Source organism: Onychostoma macrolepis, chromosome 22 (assembly GCF_012432095.1).
Source record: "Onychostoma macrolepis isolate SWU-2019 chromosome 22, ASM1243209v1, whole genome shotgun sequence".
NCBI lineage: Eukaryota > Metazoa > Chordata > Actinopteri > Cypriniformes > Cyprinidae > Onychostoma > Onychostoma macrolepis.
In genome coordinates, this window is record NC_081176.1 from 19,331,707 (window position 1) to 19,353,367 (window position 21,661).

General features: G+C 37.3%; 1 protein-coding gene across 1 annotated transcript in view; it reads right to left on the bottom strand.

The window, feature by feature from the left end:
• Positions 1-978: 978 nt before the first annotated feature.
• Positions 979-21,661, bottom strand: part of sbno2b (strawberry notch homolog 2b) — a 61,127-nt gene continuing 40,444 nt past the window's right edge. The window contains exons 5-31 of the mRNA XM_058761694.1: positions 13,878-14,024; positions 13,572-13,655; positions 13,086-13,182; positions 12,835-12,995; positions 11,759-11,892; positions 11,562-11,652; positions 11,289-11,432; positions 10,344-10,567; positions 10,102-10,255; positions 8,997-9,173; positions 8,808-8,905; positions 8,475-8,557; positions 7,805-7,990; positions 7,562-7,683; positions 7,335-7,466; positions 7,116-7,251; positions 6,744-6,856; positions 6,357-6,428; positions 6,158-6,266; positions 5,998-6,069; positions 5,749-5,892; positions 5,570-5,664; positions 5,137-5,229; positions 4,820-4,951; positions 4,607-4,683; positions 4,337-4,527; positions 979-4,220 (exon numbers count right to left, since the gene is read on the bottom strand). Of these exons, the coding sequence (XP_058617677.1) occupies positions 3,436-4,220; positions 4,337-4,527; positions 4,607-4,683; positions 4,820-4,951; positions 5,137-5,229; positions 5,570-5,664; positions 5,749-5,892; positions 5,998-6,069; positions 6,158-6,266; positions 6,357-6,428; positions 6,744-6,856; positions 7,116-7,251; positions 7,335-7,466; positions 7,562-7,683; positions 7,805-7,990; positions 8,475-8,557; positions 8,808-8,905; positions 8,997-9,173; positions 10,102-10,255; positions 10,344-10,567; positions 11,289-11,432; positions 11,562-11,652; positions 11,759-11,892; positions 12,835-12,995; positions 13,086-13,182; positions 13,572-13,655; positions 13,878-14,024 (4,053 nt within the window). The 3' untranslated portion in view covers positions 979-3,435. The remainder of the gene's footprint in view (positions 4,221-4,336; positions 4,528-4,606; positions 4,684-4,819; positions 4,952-5,136; positions 5,230-5,569; positions 5,665-5,748; positions 5,893-5,997; positions 6,070-6,157; positions 6,267-6,356; positions 6,429-6,743; positions 6,857-7,115; positions 7,252-7,334; positions 7,467-7,561; positions 7,684-7,804; positions 7,991-8,474; positions 8,558-8,807; positions 8,906-8,996; positions 9,174-10,101; positions 10,256-10,343; positions 10,568-11,288; positions 11,433-11,561; positions 11,653-11,758; positions 11,893-12,834; positions 12,996-13,085; positions 13,183-13,571; positions 13,656-13,877; positions 14,025-21,661) is intronic.

Below are 21,661 nucleotides of genomic sequence, written 5' to 3' on the forward strand. Positions count from 1 at the left end.
CTTTGTTATTTTTTCTAAAAATACTTTTAGATGTCTCTGAAAAAATATTTTTCATTATTTAGTGTAAAATAATTATTTCCCCTACGCTATAGCGCCCTCATCCGGAAAGCCTGAACAGTGTTGCCAAGTTTGCGGTTTTCCCGCGGAATTTGGCTACATTAACACTGTTACCGCGGGATGTTTGAATGGGAATTTTACCAGGGGAACTCCTCCAAAAAACTAAAACAAAACAAAAAAAAAGACATGTATTTTACCCCCCGTGACAAGAACCCTGTACTGGGCTAGTTTTGAGTAGCATTTGAGCGGGTTTTGTTGTGAAAATCTGGCAACCCTGCACCTGAAGCTGCTGGGTAGTTTTCTGTCCCTCAAATAAACACGATTCCAAACCAAAATAAGGTAAGATTCTTTAAAATAATAGGAAGAGCACATATTTCACGCAAAATAGCAGGCTACCATTTTGTGCCACTGCATTTGTAAGTTTACATTTTCAAACAGGAACGAATAAACTTAATGGTCCATGGTGTCAAGTGTAATATACAAAATCGTATATAATTCTATTTAATTATGACATTTCATACGTTTACAAAAGGTATGGTGTTACCATGTTTCTTGACACTGGTACCAAAACTATGATCTGGTATCATTTGAAGTACCTTACAGAATTGTTAAGATCAATTGTTGTCATCCAGAGGACAGGTGACCACTAGGGGGCCTTAGTAAACTTCCCAAAGAGCCAAAGAGATGTCTTCTAAAAATACATTTATATTCAAACATTCAAAGCACAAACCAACATATTTATATACTTCTAGAGAAAAATCAAGAAAAACATCAGCTAAGCTATACAATAAAATTATTAATTTTAAAATTACTTTCATTTTTTTCCCTTTAAATGTTGTCATCAGTAATCTACAATTTTTGTATTGGCAACATATAACAACGCAATAGCAATTCACCAAAAATAAATCGCACAACAAACTCTGTAATCTGAACATTTTATTTTTTTTTGCTTTGTTAATAAACAAAGGTTGTAATATGTTCCATTCTTTAGATACAAGTAGAAAACAATTTCTTTAAGAAACAGTCGAAAGGCACAATTTGTTTTTGTTTTCTTTACAATATATACAATTGGATCTAAATTATAAATAGGCCTATAGAAAACGACAAAAGCATAAGAACAGGAATAAAACAGTTCAAGATACATATAGTCAGTAGCATGTTTTTTTTTCCATAGCAATAAATTACGTAAATGCCATATTGATATAAAAGCGACGCCAATGAATCGAGATGTTTACAGTATTGAATATTCCCATGAAGGGCTATGAGCAAACAGACATGGCAGCACTGGATCACAAACCAGACAGAAACTTATTTAAGCTGTTTTAGTGCAAATCATACACAGAGCAATTCTATTTAGTAACAGGTTAATTTGACTTTGTACCAGTTTCATGGCCTCATCATATAGTGCTTTCGTTGTATAAGACGCTTTATTAGAATGCATAACAGAAACTTAAGTCATATGTTCATCTTTTTGGAGAGGCTCTGAGAAAACTAAATGGATACACTGTGGATCACTTGTAAAGTAAAAGCTATGTGTTGCACTAAACTATTATGGAACGATTCAAATTGGTGTACGAGTATGTAACAACTAAATGCAGGAGAAAGAAACTACGTGTAATTTCACATAAAACAATTTTCAAGTGCAAATGTGGCTGAAAGAATTTCCCTTAATGAAAAGAATAAAATAAACTGTGCAGCGAATATGCAATAATGGCTAAATAAATAATATTTCATGTGTCAATGACAGGATTTTACATACAAAGACAAACCTTGTCTTTAGGCAGACATTAAACATTTGGATACATTTTATCGGATTTAAATAAAATTCTTTAACTAATTGGACACAAATTTCATCCTGAGATAAGGAGTGGTTTTAACACCATAGAGCTGTGAACTGTTGAAGTGAATATTTGGGTTTCAGTTCAATATTAATATCTGGCTATTGCTGTGAAAATATATAAGAATGTTTCAATTACATAAAGATAAACAGAAAAAATTAACAACATATTCAACCAACCAGAGTTTGTCGTTTTGTTTGCTGTCTGCACAATTACAAATATCATAGTATCAATAAAACAAAACATAAACAATAATCTAAAACACGTCCCTTTAAAATTAAATAAGAATAATCAAGTAATTGTTATACACGTTACAAATATTTGAAACATCTGACAATAAATCTATTAAATAAGGGCTAAAATTCAACTAGATAAAAGTTTTATTGCCACTTCTTGACTGTACCAAACAAAGAAATCTGATCTTTTTTTGTCCACACTGGATTGCAAGGGAGAAAGGACTTTTTAGTTTCTAGGTCACAATGAAAATATTGTACTAGTAAAGGGACGAAGTGCGACGAAAGTCCTTTTGGGATCAGTAAATCAATCAGCTAATACATTGTTACCGTTCTGTCTTGTTACATTGCGAGACAGGGGACAGCAGGAGAAGACTGTTCTATTTTAGAACAACAGAGAGACAGCTGCACATGTAAGTGATTTGTAGGTAGTTACGCTCCCCTACTAGCACACTGTTTCAAGGCCTGATAAATAAAGGCAATAAATACGTTACAAACATCTGCACATGAACAGTACAGGAGTATGTGTTTACGTCTACATTCCACTGTATGTTCCAAAGGCACATTTCGACAGTAGCCTGTTCTCTTGCTCCTCAGGAAAAGTGTTTTGTTTAGCAGAAGTTCATCATGGAAATGTAAAGCTGATGATTGTTCGATGCAAAACAAAGCTTAAGCTCCTTGCGGGACGTACAACTTCAGCTAGGCCCACATGGAATTTGTGGCCACAAAAAACTGATAGTACAGAAAAAAAGATACTTGAGGTACCATTTGGGGTTCCTTTTGGTCGGGGTCCCTTTGGAGAACCTCTAGGCAATTTAAAATATATATATATATATATATATAGAAGATCTCTCCGGACTTTAAAAGCACATTTGAGGCACCTTCAAAAGGAGCCTGGAGCTTCCCCAGAGGATTCCTCCAATGAGGAACCAAAATGGTACCGCAAGTGTCTTTTCACTCCTGCATGCTCCATCTTGATCAAAATATAAGATGTGGTATGATATAACCCAAACAAAAACCCAAGACTTGCGCTTGAACTATTTTTGGTAACTCGATACTCTTTGAAGCCCCAGTGTATAAAATTCAGGATGTTGAAACTGGGATGGCCACCTCGGTAACTATCCTGAAGTTCCAGAGACAAACTGTGCAGGGATCATACTCGACTCAAGAACAGAGCGAACACCAAATTTCCTCCCATCTTGTGAAGCAGAACCGAGGCCAATGGCGGAGCAGGACGCTGGCAGTGGTCAGACTACAGCCCTGAGTGTGTGCGCGTTTACAGGAGACTGTGCGTGACTGGAAAGGTCTCACTCGGGTTGTTGGTACTTAATGACGGAGTGGCGTGCTTCTGTTCCACCTCGCAGCATGCTGTTCAACACCTCTCGTACGTTTATGATGGCTTCAGAGCTGCAGTGGCTGTTGGGTAATGGGAGCATCTGCTGGTCCGTAGAGGGGAGAGAGACGTGCGGCGAGGAAGATGGTGTGAGCGAGGGAGTGAAGTTGGACAAGGAAGAAGAGAAGGAATTTGAAAAGACCATGGGTACCGACGAAGGTGCGTCTGAGGAGGAAGAGGCAATCTGACTAGGGGGTGTTATAAATGAGTTCAAGGACATTAACATGTCTAACAGGTCACTGTCCCGTGCTGAATTCCTTTCCTGTATGGCCTGGCTCTCCTGCTGCGGCTGCTCTTGAATGAACTCTTCAAGGTTGAAGTCGTCCACCGTAGGGTCGGGTTGCCTGGAGAGGTTGTCCACACCCAGGTCAGCTTGAGTGCAAACTTGGGAGGAGGATGAGGAATTGGGAACCGTCAAGTCCAGGATTTCTTCCAAAGGCGTTTTAATGGAAGGGAATGAGGGGAAGGAAATGTATGGGCTGGGTAAGCTGACCAGGTTGGGAGGTGCCAAAGAGGTGAACAAATTCGGGGTGAAAAATTCTTGAAGCTGACGCTGTGCCAGCAGCCTCTGTTGCTCCTCGGCCTGACGCTGCTCCTGAGCTTGCTGCTCCTTCTCTCGACGTCGCTGCTTTACCTCTGCATCCATCTTCGCCAACTCCTGACGCACCTTTGACACGCAGTTCTCTGGGATCTTAATACCTAGGAGAAAGAGAGAACAACCATTTCAAGACGCTGATTTCCTTCAAACGACTGTAGTGGTGTCAGACCAGAGCACCATAATCTGCTAGTCAGGAAGGGTTATCGGGTTGACTCACCAACTTGTTTGCTGCTGTCCTTGGTCTTGAGGCGGACAATTTGGAGAATGCTGGAGCTGGTTATGTCAGCTACCACATCAGACACGCGCTTCCAAACGCGGAGCAGAGCGCCACACAACATGTGATACTGACGCAATCGAGTGCCCATTAAACACTCCTGGCCCTCCTCTACCTTTTTGCACCTCCCGTTCCTGCAGGAAACATGCATACATGTTAGAACCTCTGGGCTCAGTTTAGCTAGTACCAAGTCAGGAACATCTCTTTTCTCACCAGTTAGCATGGCTACATTTCCTGAAGGAGAAAGTGAACTGGTTTTCCCAACTATCCTGTGCCTCCTCCGGAGTGACCTGAAGCAAGGGTAGAAAACGTCACTTAATGTCACTGTAATGCTCACTAGATGGCAGCAGAGACGTTTTCCGCAGCAACTCTGTGTATCATTTTTAGGAAGGTCTCCTTTGCTCTTATCAGTACATTTGAACACACCTTGCGGTATTTTTGTTGGAGATTCCCAAGGCTTTCAGTTTGGGCCTGCTTGCCGATGTTTGGTTTGTAGATGATCATGTTGTGCTCCTGGCCTTGCACGGCTAGCAGCACGCATGGATAGTTACCTCTCAACTGCAAACGAGACAGGCACAAACATGTTCAACTGAAAAGTCAACTACGGAAGAACTCTGACGACACATAAACCCTCCTTTACCCCTGAAGAGAAAGGTTCTTCCAAGGAATCATCTTTCCTGTGTTACTAAAAGGAAACTACATGCAAATCTGGAAAGATGAGAAGTTTTTACTCATATACTCACTTTATGGGATAAATAGAAGCCTTCATCCAGGTTGCTGAGAGTTTGGGCCTTCTGGAGAGCCTCCAACCATGGCATACCTCTATCTACACTTATCTGTTCAACAAACCAAAACAGTTCTGTCAGAGATAATGTTCGTCAGACATGTCCACAATGGTTGGACTACTGTCCAACATGTCCTGGCTATCCCAAATCTATGTTCTTGCAGTGTGGTTCATTCTCGGTCAAGGAACCACTTACAGTAACGCCTGTTAAACCAGTCCTCATTATGTAAGCTCTCAAAATAAACTTTGCTCTTGGTGGAGGGGATTATTAGCGTGTTTTGCAGTGTGTGTCACGCATGAAACTCACTTTAAGAGCTGTTTTCTATGAACCACGGTATGTAAGAATCTTGCGTATCTTCAACTTTCATGCACACTTTTTAAAAAATACTGACCTTGTACAGGATAACTTGACCATCTTGAGGATTTCCCGCCGTTAGAAACTTCTCCTGTGTTTCTTCATAAATCTGATCATTGCCTGGTGCCAGATCTGAGAGAAAGCAGATACTTGGTTGTCACCTAAGCAGATCAATCCAACGAAAAGTACCATACTAACAGAACTAGTGCTGCTTACCCAGTATTCCCATATCATATTTGCCCTCTTTCTTGTCCTTTTCGATCAAGTAGTCGAAATTGTCTGTAAAGTACTGGAAGAGGGAGTTCTGTTTGTGTACCTCCAGGCCCAGTATCCGGTTGAGGAACTTGGTGATATTGCAGTCTAAAACAAAGAGGAGTCACATGATGTGGGGAGATATTTGTATGTGTGTGATTAGCATGTGAGGAAATACGTCAGGCGTGTACAAAACTCTTGTGGAAAACTTACCTTTTTCAGTGTTGATGCCCAAGCGTGATTGACTGCATAGCATGCCTACGTCCATCATTCCGTGCTTCATGTCTAAGATTAGAAGACATTGGTAGCTTTGGTGAGATCAAGGTTCTGTCTGATTCACATCTTAACAGAGTAATGCACAAAACCCATTTACCTCTGAAGAACATGGCATCACCACCAGGATAATCCTTTGGAGGGGGTACCTTGCTCTCGATCTGACCAAGGATGGCTTTGGTAATCTTATCTAGAGCTTTGGTGCCATACTATGAGGAACAGCCAAAACAGACCACGGGTTAGTCCATGATTTATCTGAGTATTTTTAGCAGTGTCACTGTTCTATGTCAGTTACTCACTTTATTTTCAAAGTTATATTTGCTAAGGTCTCTAGACTCTGTGGCCCTCCTGTCACCATGAGTCAGAGCTCCCTGTGAAAAGCAAACACGTCGGTTAGAAATGTCAGGACCAAAGTAGAAAACTGAACGCAAGGTTTTAAGAATGTGAGAAGTACTGAGTGGAAGTGGAGCAAGGAGAGTTTTTTTTTTTTAAGTGGGAGCGCCTGCATTTTCTCTAGTCCCAATATCGTTCCAACACATTAATGACCCACAATTTTAAGAATTCACCATGAGAAACACAATGGTGCAGTCAGAACAAAAGAAAGATTTCGTAAAACATTATTTTAAAGACAGGGTTAAAATAACTTTTTAATTAACCAACTAAGAGTTAGCATGTCAGGGACGTACCAGACTCTCCAGCCTCTTTGCCACGATGGATGCAAATCGTCGCTCGCCTGCCAGTTCGGAGATCAGGAAGATGTACTCTGGTGCTGTGACCTGATTGGAACGATGAGTGCGACCTGAAGAACAGAAAGTGTTGTCAGCTTGTCGTTGTGGTACAGTGACACTCTTTATGGGAAGAGAGCTTTGATGACCGAGGTTGTGGCTGGGTGATGCAGGTGGAATTATTGATGCTGTGTTTGGGTGTTGACAGTGTAACCACTTTTCAACAGCACTTGTGATCTAGCTTGTAGCTGGTGGACTGTCCCACTTAAGAGTAGACGAAATAACTAGTGCACAAACTTAATAGGTAGACATTAGGTAATGCTGCCTACTCACCAAACTGCTGGATGGCCCTGTCTGCACTCCAAGGCAGCTCCAGGGTCATGTGAACCCTCCGACGCTGATTCTTCACCCTTCTGTCAGCCTGAAGTGAGATCCCAGAACTGGCCGCTTCTGATATGATGGCTACAAACTAAAGGGAGTAAAGTAAGGTTTTACTGGATGCACCAAAGGAATCAGAAAAGAATGGTTGGAGATTTCCTTTCTAAGATCTACCTTCTCTCCATTCATGAAGCGATCTTTCTCTTTGATGTTGATTTGGTCGATAGTGTGGCCCTGCTCAGCGCGGGATTCGTAACGGACGCTGCCGTCAGGTCGACGCACCACTCGGCCTTTGCGTCCCGTCATCTGGGCGCACAGACACAAAGAATATTTAGCGCTTGGACACAATCTTGTTGTTGAGGTGTAGCTATGTATAGGAATATGAATACATAAATAACGACCTCTGATACTTGTTCTGGACCTCCAAATTTATCAATGAGCTCATCCAGTGTGTTAAGAGGTAGTTCTTTTCCCAGCTCAGCGATCTTGTTGAGAAGCCCTTGTTTCTTCTCCTCTAACCGAGCTAAGGAAGGATGAAAGCGAAGATCAATTGCTTTTGCTTACTTCAATGGTGCTGTAAGTGAAAATCATCAGGATGCGTGGAGATAACATGAGCTGCACCATGAAATACACAGTCGACGTACCCATTTGGTAGCTGGTTTGATCGACGAAGATGACATCGTCGTTGTTGTCTTGGACTGAGTCTGGCGAGGAGTTGGAGTCACTATCCAAGACGTCAGACTCTGTGCTGCTGTCGTCGCTGATGTTGATCACTCCCGCTACATCAGTGCCGTGTCGGGGTTGCTTTGACTGCCGTCCCCGTGGCTTACCTGTGGAAGAACGTTAAACAAAACCATGAGGATAAAAACAAATACCGGCAATGTATGGACAGCAGTGTTTCCCATACATTGATTTATTTGTGACGGCCCGCCACAATATCAAAACTGAACGCCACAAATACATTTTCCAAAAGGCTTTGACTTTGTTGAATAAACATGAGCACTGCACGTTTCAAAATCAAAACCCGGCGCGGGTGTTTTTATATCACTGTATTTCTGAAGGAAACCGACTGTCTTCAGAAAATTTTGGATGTCATTTTCATTTCATCTTGCATGTAATGTCTGATAAAGCAGCGATGTGAGCGGAGTGCTGCTTTGTGTAAAGCTCTTAGCTGTTAAATAGAACCTCTATTTCTCCTGCTCTAAAAGGGCCTCCTGCTGGCAGAGAATGAATTTGCATATATATGCCGCTACAAATAGAGTGCAAGTCTGTGGGAAACACTGGACAGTGATACTAAAGTGCGACACGACTCACGTTTCCTCTTGTTCCCCGCTCCTTTTTCTCTCCTCTGCTTCTCTGATGGAAAGTGTTTGAGGACCAGCGACTGAAACACACCCCTGAGGAACACATAAACATATTGTGTCAAAGAAAGTGTTTTTGTGTAATGGCTGATGGCCTCAGGAAGTGGTTATTGTCAGATGACACTAGGTTTCAGAATGATATATGGCCTGTGAGATGACCACATTAACATACACTGAGAAACTTTTCTATCATTGTGAAACTGAAAGAGCACTACTCTGGAAAGAAGTAGTCATAAGGTGTCCATATCTTTCAGAAAGGTTTCAATGATGCCCAAAATTCACTTACTCGGCAGCAGAGACAAATCTGTCCAAGTGTCCGTCGTTTTCGTCAAGGACTTCTCTGGTTCGAGCCTCACCTGTTGACTGTAGCCCTATCACGACACACTAGAGAGAGGAGAAAAAAAAATATTTGTGTAAAATGCATATAGCAACAAATAATCATTAGAGAAAGTCCAGGGTCACTGATCTGACTGACCTTTCCAGCTTCCAACTCCTTTTTGGCCAGTTCCACCAAGCAGCGAACCTTGGCGGCGATGCAGAGGTATTTAAAAAAACGCTGGTGGGATGACCAAAACTGACCCCACAGAGACTTCCTAGAACTCATGCAGAGCTCGTCAGCGGCCTGCATGAACTCGGCCAAAGCTTCCGCCCACTGCAAATGAGATATCAGATTTATGTGTTAGATATGTGTACACAGCAGAATGACCCATTTACAAACCAATTTAGATATTTGTATTGCTGTACTTCATTTAAAGAGACAGTTCACCCAAAAATGACAATTCGGTCATCAATTAGTCACCAAACCTATACGTCCTGGTCACTCTTTTTCATATACTGAAAGTGAATGGGGACTGATGATGTTAAGCTTCAAAATGACCAGAATGCACCTTTAAAGTATTGTAATAATGGTTCATATTAGTATTGCACTGTATTCAATGTCTTCTGAAGCCACACTTCTCCTCTGCTGCAACTTCACAACTTCAGGGCAAGATAATCAGTGAACAGATACATTTTTAGTCTTACATTGGCTTCAGAAGACTGAGAATATACAGTCTGAGTGATATTGGCTACTTTTGACAACTTTAGTCCCTATTCTCTTCCATTCTATTTATAAAGAAACATATCAGAAGATTTCAATATAAGCCAAGAGGAGACTGATTTTCCTTAACTGTAAACAAAACTTGGTTCATGCGAGACTAGCATATTCTCACTGGAGCTTACGCTACACCTACGTCCTCCATCGTCCGCTGGAATGCCACTCTCTCATGAACATGAGTACGATAGTTAGCGGAAGCTAGAGATTACGGTTACAGTTTCAAATATGGATATATAAAAGTGTGGAGCACTTTTTATGATGGATGAACGCACTTTTTTGGGCTTCAAAATCTCGATCCCCATTCACGGCCATTATAAAGCTTGGAAGAACCAGAATTTTTTTTTAATATAACTCTGACTGTATTTTTGAAAGAAGAAAGTCATATACTGATGGCATTAAGATGGCTTAATGGTGAGTGAACTATCCCTTTAAAATAAAAGTAAGAGGAATGGCTCGGATTTCAGGGATTCTTTTCATAACTTACAAGTTTAGCAGCTTTGTTGTACACAAGTTTGAAATCATCATCCAAGTTGATCTCTTCTATGCGGAATGAGACTCCTGAGAAGCTGAGTTGGCGTGCGATGTACATGCCGCTGACCTTCATATCCATTGCGACAATTTCCATGGCTCCCACACCCCTATGAATGAAGAGTATATTCAGATTACATATCCAAAAAGGACTGTTTTCATACTTGCCAGCTAACAAGTTTGTGCTCCTCTACAAACCTCTTCTCAATGGCGTGGAGGAAGTCGTCAAAGGTTCTGAAGGGCGTTCCCTCTCCCCAGATCCCAAGACGGCTCATGTAGATCATGTTCTTTGGCTCCGAGGCACCTGTGGCACTGGCGTATACCACTCTGGCTGACGGCAACTTGTTCTGCAGATCCAGCACGGCCTTGCCCATCTTTGTGGATGTTGCATTTTTGGCTTTGTGGCATTCGTCAAATATAATCTAGGTCCATGGTCAAGGGTAAAACCAAATTCACTGTTCACACTCATATCACTTACATATTTTGCTGAGGATTGTTAAAACAAAAAACTAAAAACGTTCAAAAAAACAGAAAACAGAAGTTGCAATGGGGCCTGCATATATCTTAAAAGAAAAAACCCCAAAGTTTTAACAAAGAAATAAAAAGTGTTAAACAAAATAACATATTATACTATAAATAATCAAACATTATACTGTATTAAATAAGTAAATTATATGACACATAAAATGTGCCACTAACAATACCAATTTTACTTAAAAAAAAAAAAAAAAAAAAGTAAAAAGTGGTATACAAAGAAAACAGCATTGACACTGAAAATAGTATTTTAATGCTGATTAGAAAAAATGTAAATAAAAACATTATACAATTTTTTTTATATTAATTATATTTTATATATAATAATATTACATATATTAAATAATAATAATAACAATAATAATAATGCATATATTAAATAATAATAATAATGCAAAGTATTACAAATATTTTCCAGATTTGTATTTCATCTTAAGTTTTTTTCATTTTCAATTTTCAGAATTGTAATATATATAATATTTTAATGTATTATTGTGATAACATTGAATTTTTATTATTGCTTTAATTTTGGAAACATTTAGGGCAACACAAAGTAAGCAAACCCCTGCCAACAAAATCTATTTCATGCACATGGAAGGTGAAGGATACAACTCCATCAAAACCTGGCTCACACCAGTCTAAGATCTGCTTCAGGCGTGTTCGGAGTTGGCCGCCCGCCTGACTCTCCCCGATTAGTGCAGAGTAGGTCGCAAACAGGACCCCTTCTGAGGTAGCTGTGTCTCCGTACTTTATCTGCATGGAAAACAGTTACAGTTAGACGCGCTGAGAAAAGCTACGGGGAAAGTCTGTGAGAATGTGCATCACTGGAAACGTGATCTCCGTTAACAGGGCTGCCGTATTGAGCCGCACAGTAATAGTGACCTTATTCAAGGCATGCACTTGTATATTGGGTGCACCGATGTCTTGGAGATCTCTCTCTGCGTCATATTTCAGGTCATTGGAGACACTGAACCTGGAAGAGAGATGAGGAGGTTGAGGCAATGGATCTAGAGTCGGTCTTTGATGTGGAGTCAATGGTGCGAGTTTTGTAAGGCTTGACGGATCTGGAGATCGCTTACCATAGTGCTTTCTTCCTTCCCTTTAAGTAGTTTTCTAGAATGATGCCAGCCACTGTGCGGCCTTTACCCACTCCGGCGCCGTCCCCTATGAGGAAGCCGGCCCGCTGGTTGTTCTGCAGAATCACTTCATGTTGCTGTAGAGTATTATAAAGAAGTCAATATTAATGGCCTGTTGATGACGAGAAAGTATAAAATATCTGCAAACAATCAGAATTTACTATGTTTTTATGATGGAACTGCAGGGGCGTTTGTGAGATTATGACTGAAATGCCATTGCTGAATTGATTGAAAATAACTTTTAACATGTAATGTAAGATTGAGTATAAAATAAAAAAAATTAGTAGCTAATTATATCCAAATCATTAAACAAGTTTGTTTTAATTAAATGTTTTTATTGTTTTAATTAATAATTCCAAATTATTAACATTTGATAATGCCATGAAATTCATTATATGTAGCATTAAAGTCTCAGAGGGAAGTTTATAGTAAATAATGTTGGTCATAAAAGTTTCATAAAAGTTGGTCATTTCAAAATGAAACCATAATGAAAAAATGTTAATAATACAATAAGTAACACAAACGACACAATAAAACATAATAAATAGATAAATAAATGCAGGATCTAAACAATTAAAAAATTATTTGTAAATAGCCTCAAAATAAATAAACAAACAAACAAATAAATAAATGCAGGATCTAAACAAATCCAAACAAAGCCTAAAAATAAAACAATACATAAATAATACAATAAAATAAATAACATAATAAATAAAGTAGGATCTGAACAATTAAAAATGTTTTATAATAGCCTTAAAGTAAAAAAAATACATAAATGAAAACACAATATATAAATAATACAATATATAAAACAAATCAAGAAATAAATAAACAAATTACTTAATTATGCAAGATCTAAAACATTTTAAATTAGTTTGTAAATAGCCTCTAAAAAAAAAAAAATTATATATATATATATATATATATATATTTCAAATGCAGTAGGATATTTTGGACACTGTGTGAAAGTTTTGTTGTGCATGTTGTTTAAGTGGGAGAAGAAAGGCAAAGCTGGGTACCTGGCAGGCGTAGATAATGGCCTCCAGCTGCAAGGCAGAGAGCTGGCCGCTGTTTATGGTGATCTCTGGGATGGACAGAGTGTAGGTGATATCTGGAGGAGGTACGCTGGACAAAGTGTTGGTCTCCACCACTCGGTCTGGATGGGATTTTCCTATCTTGGCTAAGATAGCAAAAGAGAAAGCGCAAACAATATAAATCTTCCAATAGGACACGAATAGCCATGAAATGCATTCCAAAAATCAACACTTACATTTAGAGGGCCTGTAGTCTGCATAGGTGTCAACATGACCCAGCTCTTCTGCCTCCTCCACCTCGACTTCCTCTTCCTCTTCTGGCTGTGATGGGGTCTCTGTGTAAACACATGATATGATTGAGATAGAGAAGAAAAACAGAAAGAGAAAGACTTTACAGAGACACTGAAATCTCATTTACATGTTAAAGAAATGATATTTATTTTTGTTTAGAAATATATTTGAATTACATTTTAGTATGCTTTTATTTAAATTATTTTATTTAAAAGTTGTTTATTTATTTATATATATATATATATATATATATATATATATATATATATATATATATATATATATATATATATATATATATATATATATATATATATATATATAATAAAATTTAATAACTACTACTACTACCACCACAGTTTTTCTAAAATATATATTACTCAATAATATTTTTATTATTATTATCATCATTATTAAAAACATTCAATTACCTGATAACCTCCTATGGGTGGTGTATTAATGATAGCAGTGATGTCATCTAATGAGTTTAAACCTTGAAACCTGTTTGAATTCAACTGAAGAGGAAAAGAGAAACAAAAGAGAGTGAAAGAAAAAGTTAAAGCCAACAGATCACATGCTTTACTATCAGAGTGGGAACAAAGGTTCAGTTCATGGGTGTGTCAATCACAGGTGTGGTTTCTCGTACTAAGGAAATAATATTCGGCATAAATGTCAAAAAAGACTCAAAAGTTCAACATCGGCATTTGGAATAAATGCGTGTCAGGAATTGGCCTCACCTCTTGGACTGATGCTGGTGTTTTGATGTCCCATATCGTGGGCACGTTGGGAGGCATGTCAGTATTGATTAAGTTATTAACGGTATATTCGGTTAAGGAGTCGGTTGGAGGGGAGAAGATCGGCAGATCATCCAGACAATGGAGGTCCTGAGAGAAAAGAAAAGAAAAGAAAAATAATTTACCAAATCGCTATTTTACTTGCTGACCTGGTCCAAAGTACTGCAAAAGGTTACAGAGAAACTATAGGCATGGTCACGAAATTAGCGAAAAATCGCAAAATTATTAACATTTGAAGAAATACATTATATTTAGCATTAATTAAAGTCTCTGAGTGAAGTTTGTAGAAGGTAAAGTTTATAGAACAACTGTAAATAATTAAAATGAAACAAATAATGAAAAAAACAATAAATGCATAATACAATAAATAAAACAAATAAAACAAAAAAATAAATAAATCATTAAGTAAATAAATAAATAAATAAAAATTAATGCAGAATCTAAACAATTTAAAAATTATTTGTAAATAGCTTCAAAATAAAATGAATCAACAAATAAAATTTCAAAAAAAGAAATTACAGAAACAAGTGAAAAACAATAAATACAATAGATAACACAAATAAATTAGCGAAAATAAATCAATTAAAAATAGTGAAAATTGCAATTAGTCAATTGCAAAATTGTAACGAAATTGCAAAAAATGTCCATTGTTCGTGAAGAACATAAGAGATATATGAAGCACAGCTCAAAGAGAAGCCACTTTCTGTTCATCAGTGAAACTCCGGATTCCTATTGGAATTACTGGATTTTGACGAGAATTTCGACGAGCAACAGTAAATGTGAGCACACTTTAAGAATGAAACTTCTTTAGATACAGTATCTGGATTTGAAACACATGTTAATAGCAGATCAGAATGTGGTGGAGATTGTGGGACAAATTATGCTGTTTAAACGGCGCAATTCATCCGGTTTCACCATAAAGAACCGTACGCACGAGAGTTCAAATTAGAGATAGCTGTGAAACACACGCACAGTGAATATACCAAGAACCTGCAATCTAATTAAGACGCAGTGCAGATGAAGTGCAGATGGTATGTCACATGAAACAACACTGCATTATGCTTTGGTTGTGAAGGACAATGCACTCAGCTAATCAGAGGCTTTTGTAGTAAAAGAGTGCATGTGTGCGCTAGTGGAATGTATGAGGGATCTGAAGGGGCTCGAGACACTCTTTGCACAGCCAAGATTTTCCAAGAACTCTTCACTGTTCGAGGAAAACCAGCGAGTGGTAAACAACCAGGAACTGGAGGGTGGCCAGGGGCCGTGGTATTCGATCCATTTCATTAATAGGAACCATTTTTCGGTGTGAGTCAGATTAGGGCTGACCTCAAAATGAGCGGTTTACAGTCTAAAATATGGGTTGTACTAATATAATCATATATCACAATGCTTTAGATCCTTGTATTCTTTGTGCATGCATGTGCATAGAAGCTGTTATGATACAGCAGTATCATGAGAACCTCGGAGCTTGATCGTGTGCTCTTTCATAAAGATGAAAGGTTTAAAAACAAATGCATGCTAGTTCTGTTCAAAGCCACAAATTCAAAGTCATTGTACTTCCTCTATACTTGATTATGGAGATTATAAACATAGATTAAAAGCAGTGACGTGAAACTGAGAATGGAAAACTCGGCCATCATGCATCATTTCTTTTCTATCTAAGATCTCATCCATATATATATATTTTTTATTTTTAAAAACTGTAACACTGTAATATGTAATAATATATATATATATATATATATATATATATATATATATATATATATATATATATATATATATATATATATATATATATATATATATATATATATATAATATGTTTATTACAATTTATATAAAATAAAACGTGTGTGTGTGTGTATGTATATATACAGTCATGGCCAAAAATATCGGCACCCTTGGTAAATATGATCAAAGAAGGCTGTGAAAATTAATCTGCATTGTTAATCCTTTTAATCTTTTATTTTTATTTTTTATCATTATGGAATAAATGTTTTTCTCTAATACACATTGGCCACAATTAACGCCACCCTTTTATTCAGTACTTTTTGCCTCCATTTGCCAGTTTAACAGCTCTAAATGTTCTCCTATAATGCCTGATGAGGTTAGAGACACCTGACAAGAGATCAGAGACCATTCCTTCATCCAGAATCACTCCAGACCCTTTAGATTCCCAGCTCCATGTTGGTGCTTCTTCTCTTCAGTTCACTCCACTCATTTTCTACAGGGTTCAGGTCAGAGGACTGGAATGGCCAGCAGAAGCTTGGTTTTATATTTCATTGTACACATGGGGTACTTTTTATCCCTGTGTTCACCAAACCCATCTTGAGTGTTTGCTGCTAAAAAGCTCTTTTTTTTTTTAGTTTCATCTGACCATAGAAGCCAGTCCCATTTGAAGTTCCAGTCGTGTCTGATAACTGAATATGCTGGAGTTTGTTTTTGGATGAGCTAGGTTAATTTTTCTTGAAGGGGCTGTTTTACTTTTTTTTTTTTTTTTTTTTTTTTAATTGTTTTTAAGGTTTTCTGACCCCGAAACTCAACTATTTTCTGCAATTCCCCAGCTGTGATCCTTGGAGAGTCTATAGCCGCTCAAACTCTCCTTCTCACCGTGCATTAGGACGATATAGACATGTCCTCTTCCAGGCAGTTTCGTAACATTTTCTGTTGATTGGAAATTCTTAATTTTTGCCCTGATGGTGGAAATGGGGATTTTCACTGCTCTAGCTCTTTTATTAAAGCCACTTCACGAATTTGTGAAGCTCAATTATCTTTTGCTGCACATCAGAAATATATTCTTTGGTTTTTCTCATTGTGATGGATGATTAAGGGAATTTGGGCTTTGTTTTCCCTCCTATTTATATTTCTGTGAAACAGGAAGCCATGGCTGGATGATTTCATGTTCATAATCACCCTGGAGTGCTCAAAATTGTGAATATGAATGGGAATATACTTCAGAGATATTTTAATCATAAGAATTTCTAGGGGTACCAATAATTGTGTCCAACATGTATTTGAGAAAAACATTAATTTCATAATGAGATTCCCCCCCCATTTTCAATTGTTTTAGTTCAAAGAAAGGTTAATTTTTTTAGATTTAAAAAAATAAAATATCAAAAGGATTAATAAAGCAGGTTTGTTTTCAGAGCCTTCTTTGTTCATATTTACCAAGGGTGCCAATACTTGTGTGTGGCCATGACTGTGTGTATGTATGCATGCATGTATGTGTATTATGTAAATGCATATACACACACACTATTTGGTTAGGTTTAGGATTAGGTTTTGGTTTAGGGTTACTTGCATGTAATTATGCATAATTAATTGTTATTATAATAGTTAGTACATGTAACGTGTAACAAGCACAACTTAAAATAAAGTGTTACCTAAACATGTTTAAATTTAATATCCATAATTTTTTATATATTTATACACACACACACACACACACACACACACATTTTAACATTTACATTTTTTATAAATTAAAATTATAATAAAATAAAAAAATCTTTCAAATATATACTACTCATTCATAAATACCCTTGAAAATGTTAGATTTCCAACTGTTTCCAACTTTCTAAAATTGAAATGTCATTTATTGGAGCAGTGTTTATTAAAAGTCTAGGCCTAAAATCACACCATAATAAGTCAAGTGTTTAAGCAACAGTCTGTTCCTGTCTCCAGGCAGTGGTTAAGTTGTCTTTCCGCATTCAAATGATGTTGCTCATTGATTTCATTGTGCTGGGAAGGATGAAGTGCTTGTGAACACAGAATGACTTGACAACGGACAAAAACACATTTATGCCCATATACAGAATGGCAATATTCCAGCAGGGATCTGATATAGACTGTCCCCGCACGGGATTCACTCCGACTGAAAACCCAAGAAGTGCTTGATTCAGGAGGAAAGGTGCTGCCAAAACCATCAGCTGGGGGTTTGGGGAACCTGAGGTCACAACCTGCCCATTTACTCTGATCCAACAGCTGCGGTCGTGATTTGCTGTCAGAATCATGTTGTAACGTACTTCATGCTTGCTTTGATCTTCTGAGGACACATTTGCAGAGTGCTGCCAAACGGAACAAAGAAATCCCAGAAGTCAACTTGATTCCAATAAGAGAACAAAAAAAATAAAAAAAAATAAAACTGTAGTTCTCTAAGGGGAATGACTTTGGATATTGTTTAGCAAATGGTACATTCTCGGGCAAACCACAAGGAACAAGGCGAGATTTCCTGGAAGGCCAGGCCGCCTCCTCTCTATCCACTCCTTTTCTCCGCTGCTGAGCCAGCAAACAGGGATTCCCCCGCTTCAGGATGACAGAGTGGCAATATTTCACTTTTCTTAAAATGTGTTTGCTTAAACGGAATGTCAAAGTAAAAAATGCTGACTTTTCCATTTGTTAGCAAAGAAAAGATGTTGAGAAATAACTAATAAATGAGAAACATTTAAGCAGATTAAAAAAACATGTACAAACGTAAATTAAAAAAACTGAACAAAAAGGAATTAATTCCGCCCACTACCAAGCGACCTTACATGAACTCGAGTGACCTGGCCCGAATGAGACCATCTTTTGTTCTTGAGTAAGACGGTGGATATTTGCCAGACTAAATTGAGCCTTTTTACATGATCACGAGGTAAAATGCCTACAAATAAAAACAGTGAGAGTTTAACCCTCAAGGTTTGAGGCTCATTTTCCAATCGTCCCACTGAAATCCATCATTGTTCTGAGGTTTTTCGTTCATTGTACTTATGTAAGTCTGCAACAACTAATCGATAATTAAAATAATATTTTCAACAAATTTTGTCATAGTTAAGTCGAGTCTTTTCTCTATGCACATAAAACCTTCACTGGTGACACCATGTAAGATAAAATTTCCATGAAGAAAAACAGTTTACTCATATCCTCATAATGCAACCATTTGCATTATGCAAAACAGTGTGACAGCAGCAAGTGACTGATTAAATGCTGCTTTTGTTGTTAAGTATTTCATGGTCAATAATTCTTATCAAAACAATATCAGTTGTTATTATTTGAAACCAGTTTTGAGAAAGTTACTTTGGAAATGTAATAGGTTACAGATTACAAGTTACAAGTAATAAGTAGTGTACCCATTTCAATTACTTTATTAAAGTAATGTAACTGATTACATTTGATTACTTTTTTAATTTCAAATGAATGTTTTCAACTGTTAAACATTTTTAAACATTTAAAGCAGGCAGGGTTAACCTTACAATACTCAACACTGATTGCTGTCAGACTTTTGAATCCTTTATCACTTGAATTAAGATTATAAGAATTTAATTTTAAAGCACAGCCACCACAAAATGTTTAAAAGACTTTAGCACGTATGTTTACTTTAAGGTTGTTCTGAAGTTAAATATAGATTTAAAATCATAAGATATAGGTAGCTATGATACTGTTTTTGAAATCAAATCTTTGCATAGCTATGACAGGAAGCACTGACATATAACAATGCCCTGGAAATAACAGCTAATATTAAAAAATAAAGCATATACATAAACCCTAATGACTAAATAAAACAGTTGTTATCTAATAAGCAGTGTCCTAAACCCCTGAAACATTGGTGTCTCATATTTTAGAGCAGTCAATGCAATTTGGGAAAGAAATCAAACAAATATGTATGTGTGTGAAAATATTCAGATTGTAACTCGCTTTGTAATCATTAACATTTTCATAAGTAATTGTAATTTAACTAGACATTTTTTACAGATTACAGTTACATTTATTTTGTAATTAAATTACGTAATTCCGTTACATGTAACTAGTAATGAAACTGCCTCTTTATTGTTTAAATCACTAAATATAACTTAAATATCATCATATATGTGATATTATCTGATATTGTCTATCAAATTAAGCTTTTTTTGAAACCCTATAGGCAGTGCAAGTAATGATAGATTTTTATGAACGTTACCTTTAAATGGTTATGCTCGTTTAACTCGTAATTTTCATACTTTAAATCATTTGGAGATCATTGGACAAGATGTATAATATCTGTAGAAATAGCTGTCAGATTAATTAAGCATCAAAATAGTTCGCAACATTACGCTTATGTAAATATTTTAATACTGTCATATTACTTCTTGAGCAATGCGTCTAATACAGTCACTTCTGCATTTACAGGAATGCAATGTGGTCGCAAAGGCAGCACATAAATGGAGGAAAATCTTTGCATTCATTTCCATCCATCCTAAATCCCACCACGGTTTCGTCTACAGAGCAGGCTGACCTGAACTCCATAACCCAAAAGAGAAAACCTGCGAGGCTTTGACACTTTCCAGCCTTGTGAATGGACAATTTCAGTTCTGTTTGGTTTTTGGATGCGGTGCTGTGTAAAACCAAGGCTGCTTTGAAGACTACTGAGGTGTCTGTTTGGGTTGGGGTGAACTGGGCAAAGATGGTAGAGTTTCCTAAAGCCTTTTTTTTTTTTTTCATTTGGCAGGCGCCACCATGAATTGTCAGCATAAACATTCAACGACCAAAAGCTGACAAGAAAATGACAAAATATATCCTCTGTGCCAGTAATTAACTGTAGAAAAGCTTTGTAAATCATTGCAGGGGGGAAATATAGACAGACTCGGTAGAGATGAGGTGGCAGCGCTCATCTGTGGGGACCACCAGAAATGCATCATTTACTGTAAGCCTGCGCAAATGTTTCCTGTATGAAATATAAGGAAAAAAGATGCACCTGCAAGACAAGCTGGTGGCCACACTCTGGTGTAAGATGAGTAAAGGTGGCGTGTACGAGTGAAAAAAAACACACAAACATCTCCTGACACTCCCGTACTGTAATAAAGCCTCATTATTATGACAATGTGTCAGGTTACACCACAGCATGACACTTATTGAACCTTCCCAGCCAGCACTGACGGGAAAACTGCAGACGAGCCTGAAGCGTCACTGCCAGATTATCACATCAAGCTTCCTGATGTGTTTTATGTCCTATTTGTTTTGTTTAGGCAGGAGGAAGATAAGGATCAAGGACAGGGATTAAAAAACGATGGAGAGGAAAGGAGAAGAGAAATAAAATTAAAGACATAATAAAAAAGAGATAAAGATATAAGCTAATGGCTACAAGGAAGAAAAAGGCAAACAGAAAAAAAGGACCAAACAAATGAAAGAAAACTACAAACAATGGCAAACTTAGAGAAAGAAGTCAAACAACTGAAAGAAAGATGGCAAATGAGTGTACAAAATGAAGCAGGCAAATGGAAAGAAAAAAAATGGAAAGAAAAAAAAACAGGCAAGTGGAAAGAATAAAGAAGGCAAATGGCCTAAAGAAAGAAAATGTCACAGAAAGAAAAAGAATTGACAACTGACAAATTGACAAATGAAAGAATAAATGAACTACAAGAAAGTGGATAGACAGAGAGAGAGAGAGAAAAAGAAAGAAAGAAAAGAGTAAAATGAATGAAAGAGTAGACAATCAACCAAAAGAGTGGGGAAAAAAAAAAGAAAAGAAACAATGGAAAAAAAAAAAAAAAAAAAAAAGAGATGAATGGACAAAGGACAAACAAAAGAACGTGCATCAAAAAAATGACAAGTGAAAAAAGACGAACAATGGCTAACCTAAAGAAAGAGAGAACATAAAGAATGGACAAACGAAACAAACAAATGAAAGAATGGACAAACGAAACAAACAAATGAAAGAATGGACAAACGAAACAGACATTAAATGAATGAACAAACGAAAGAACGGATGA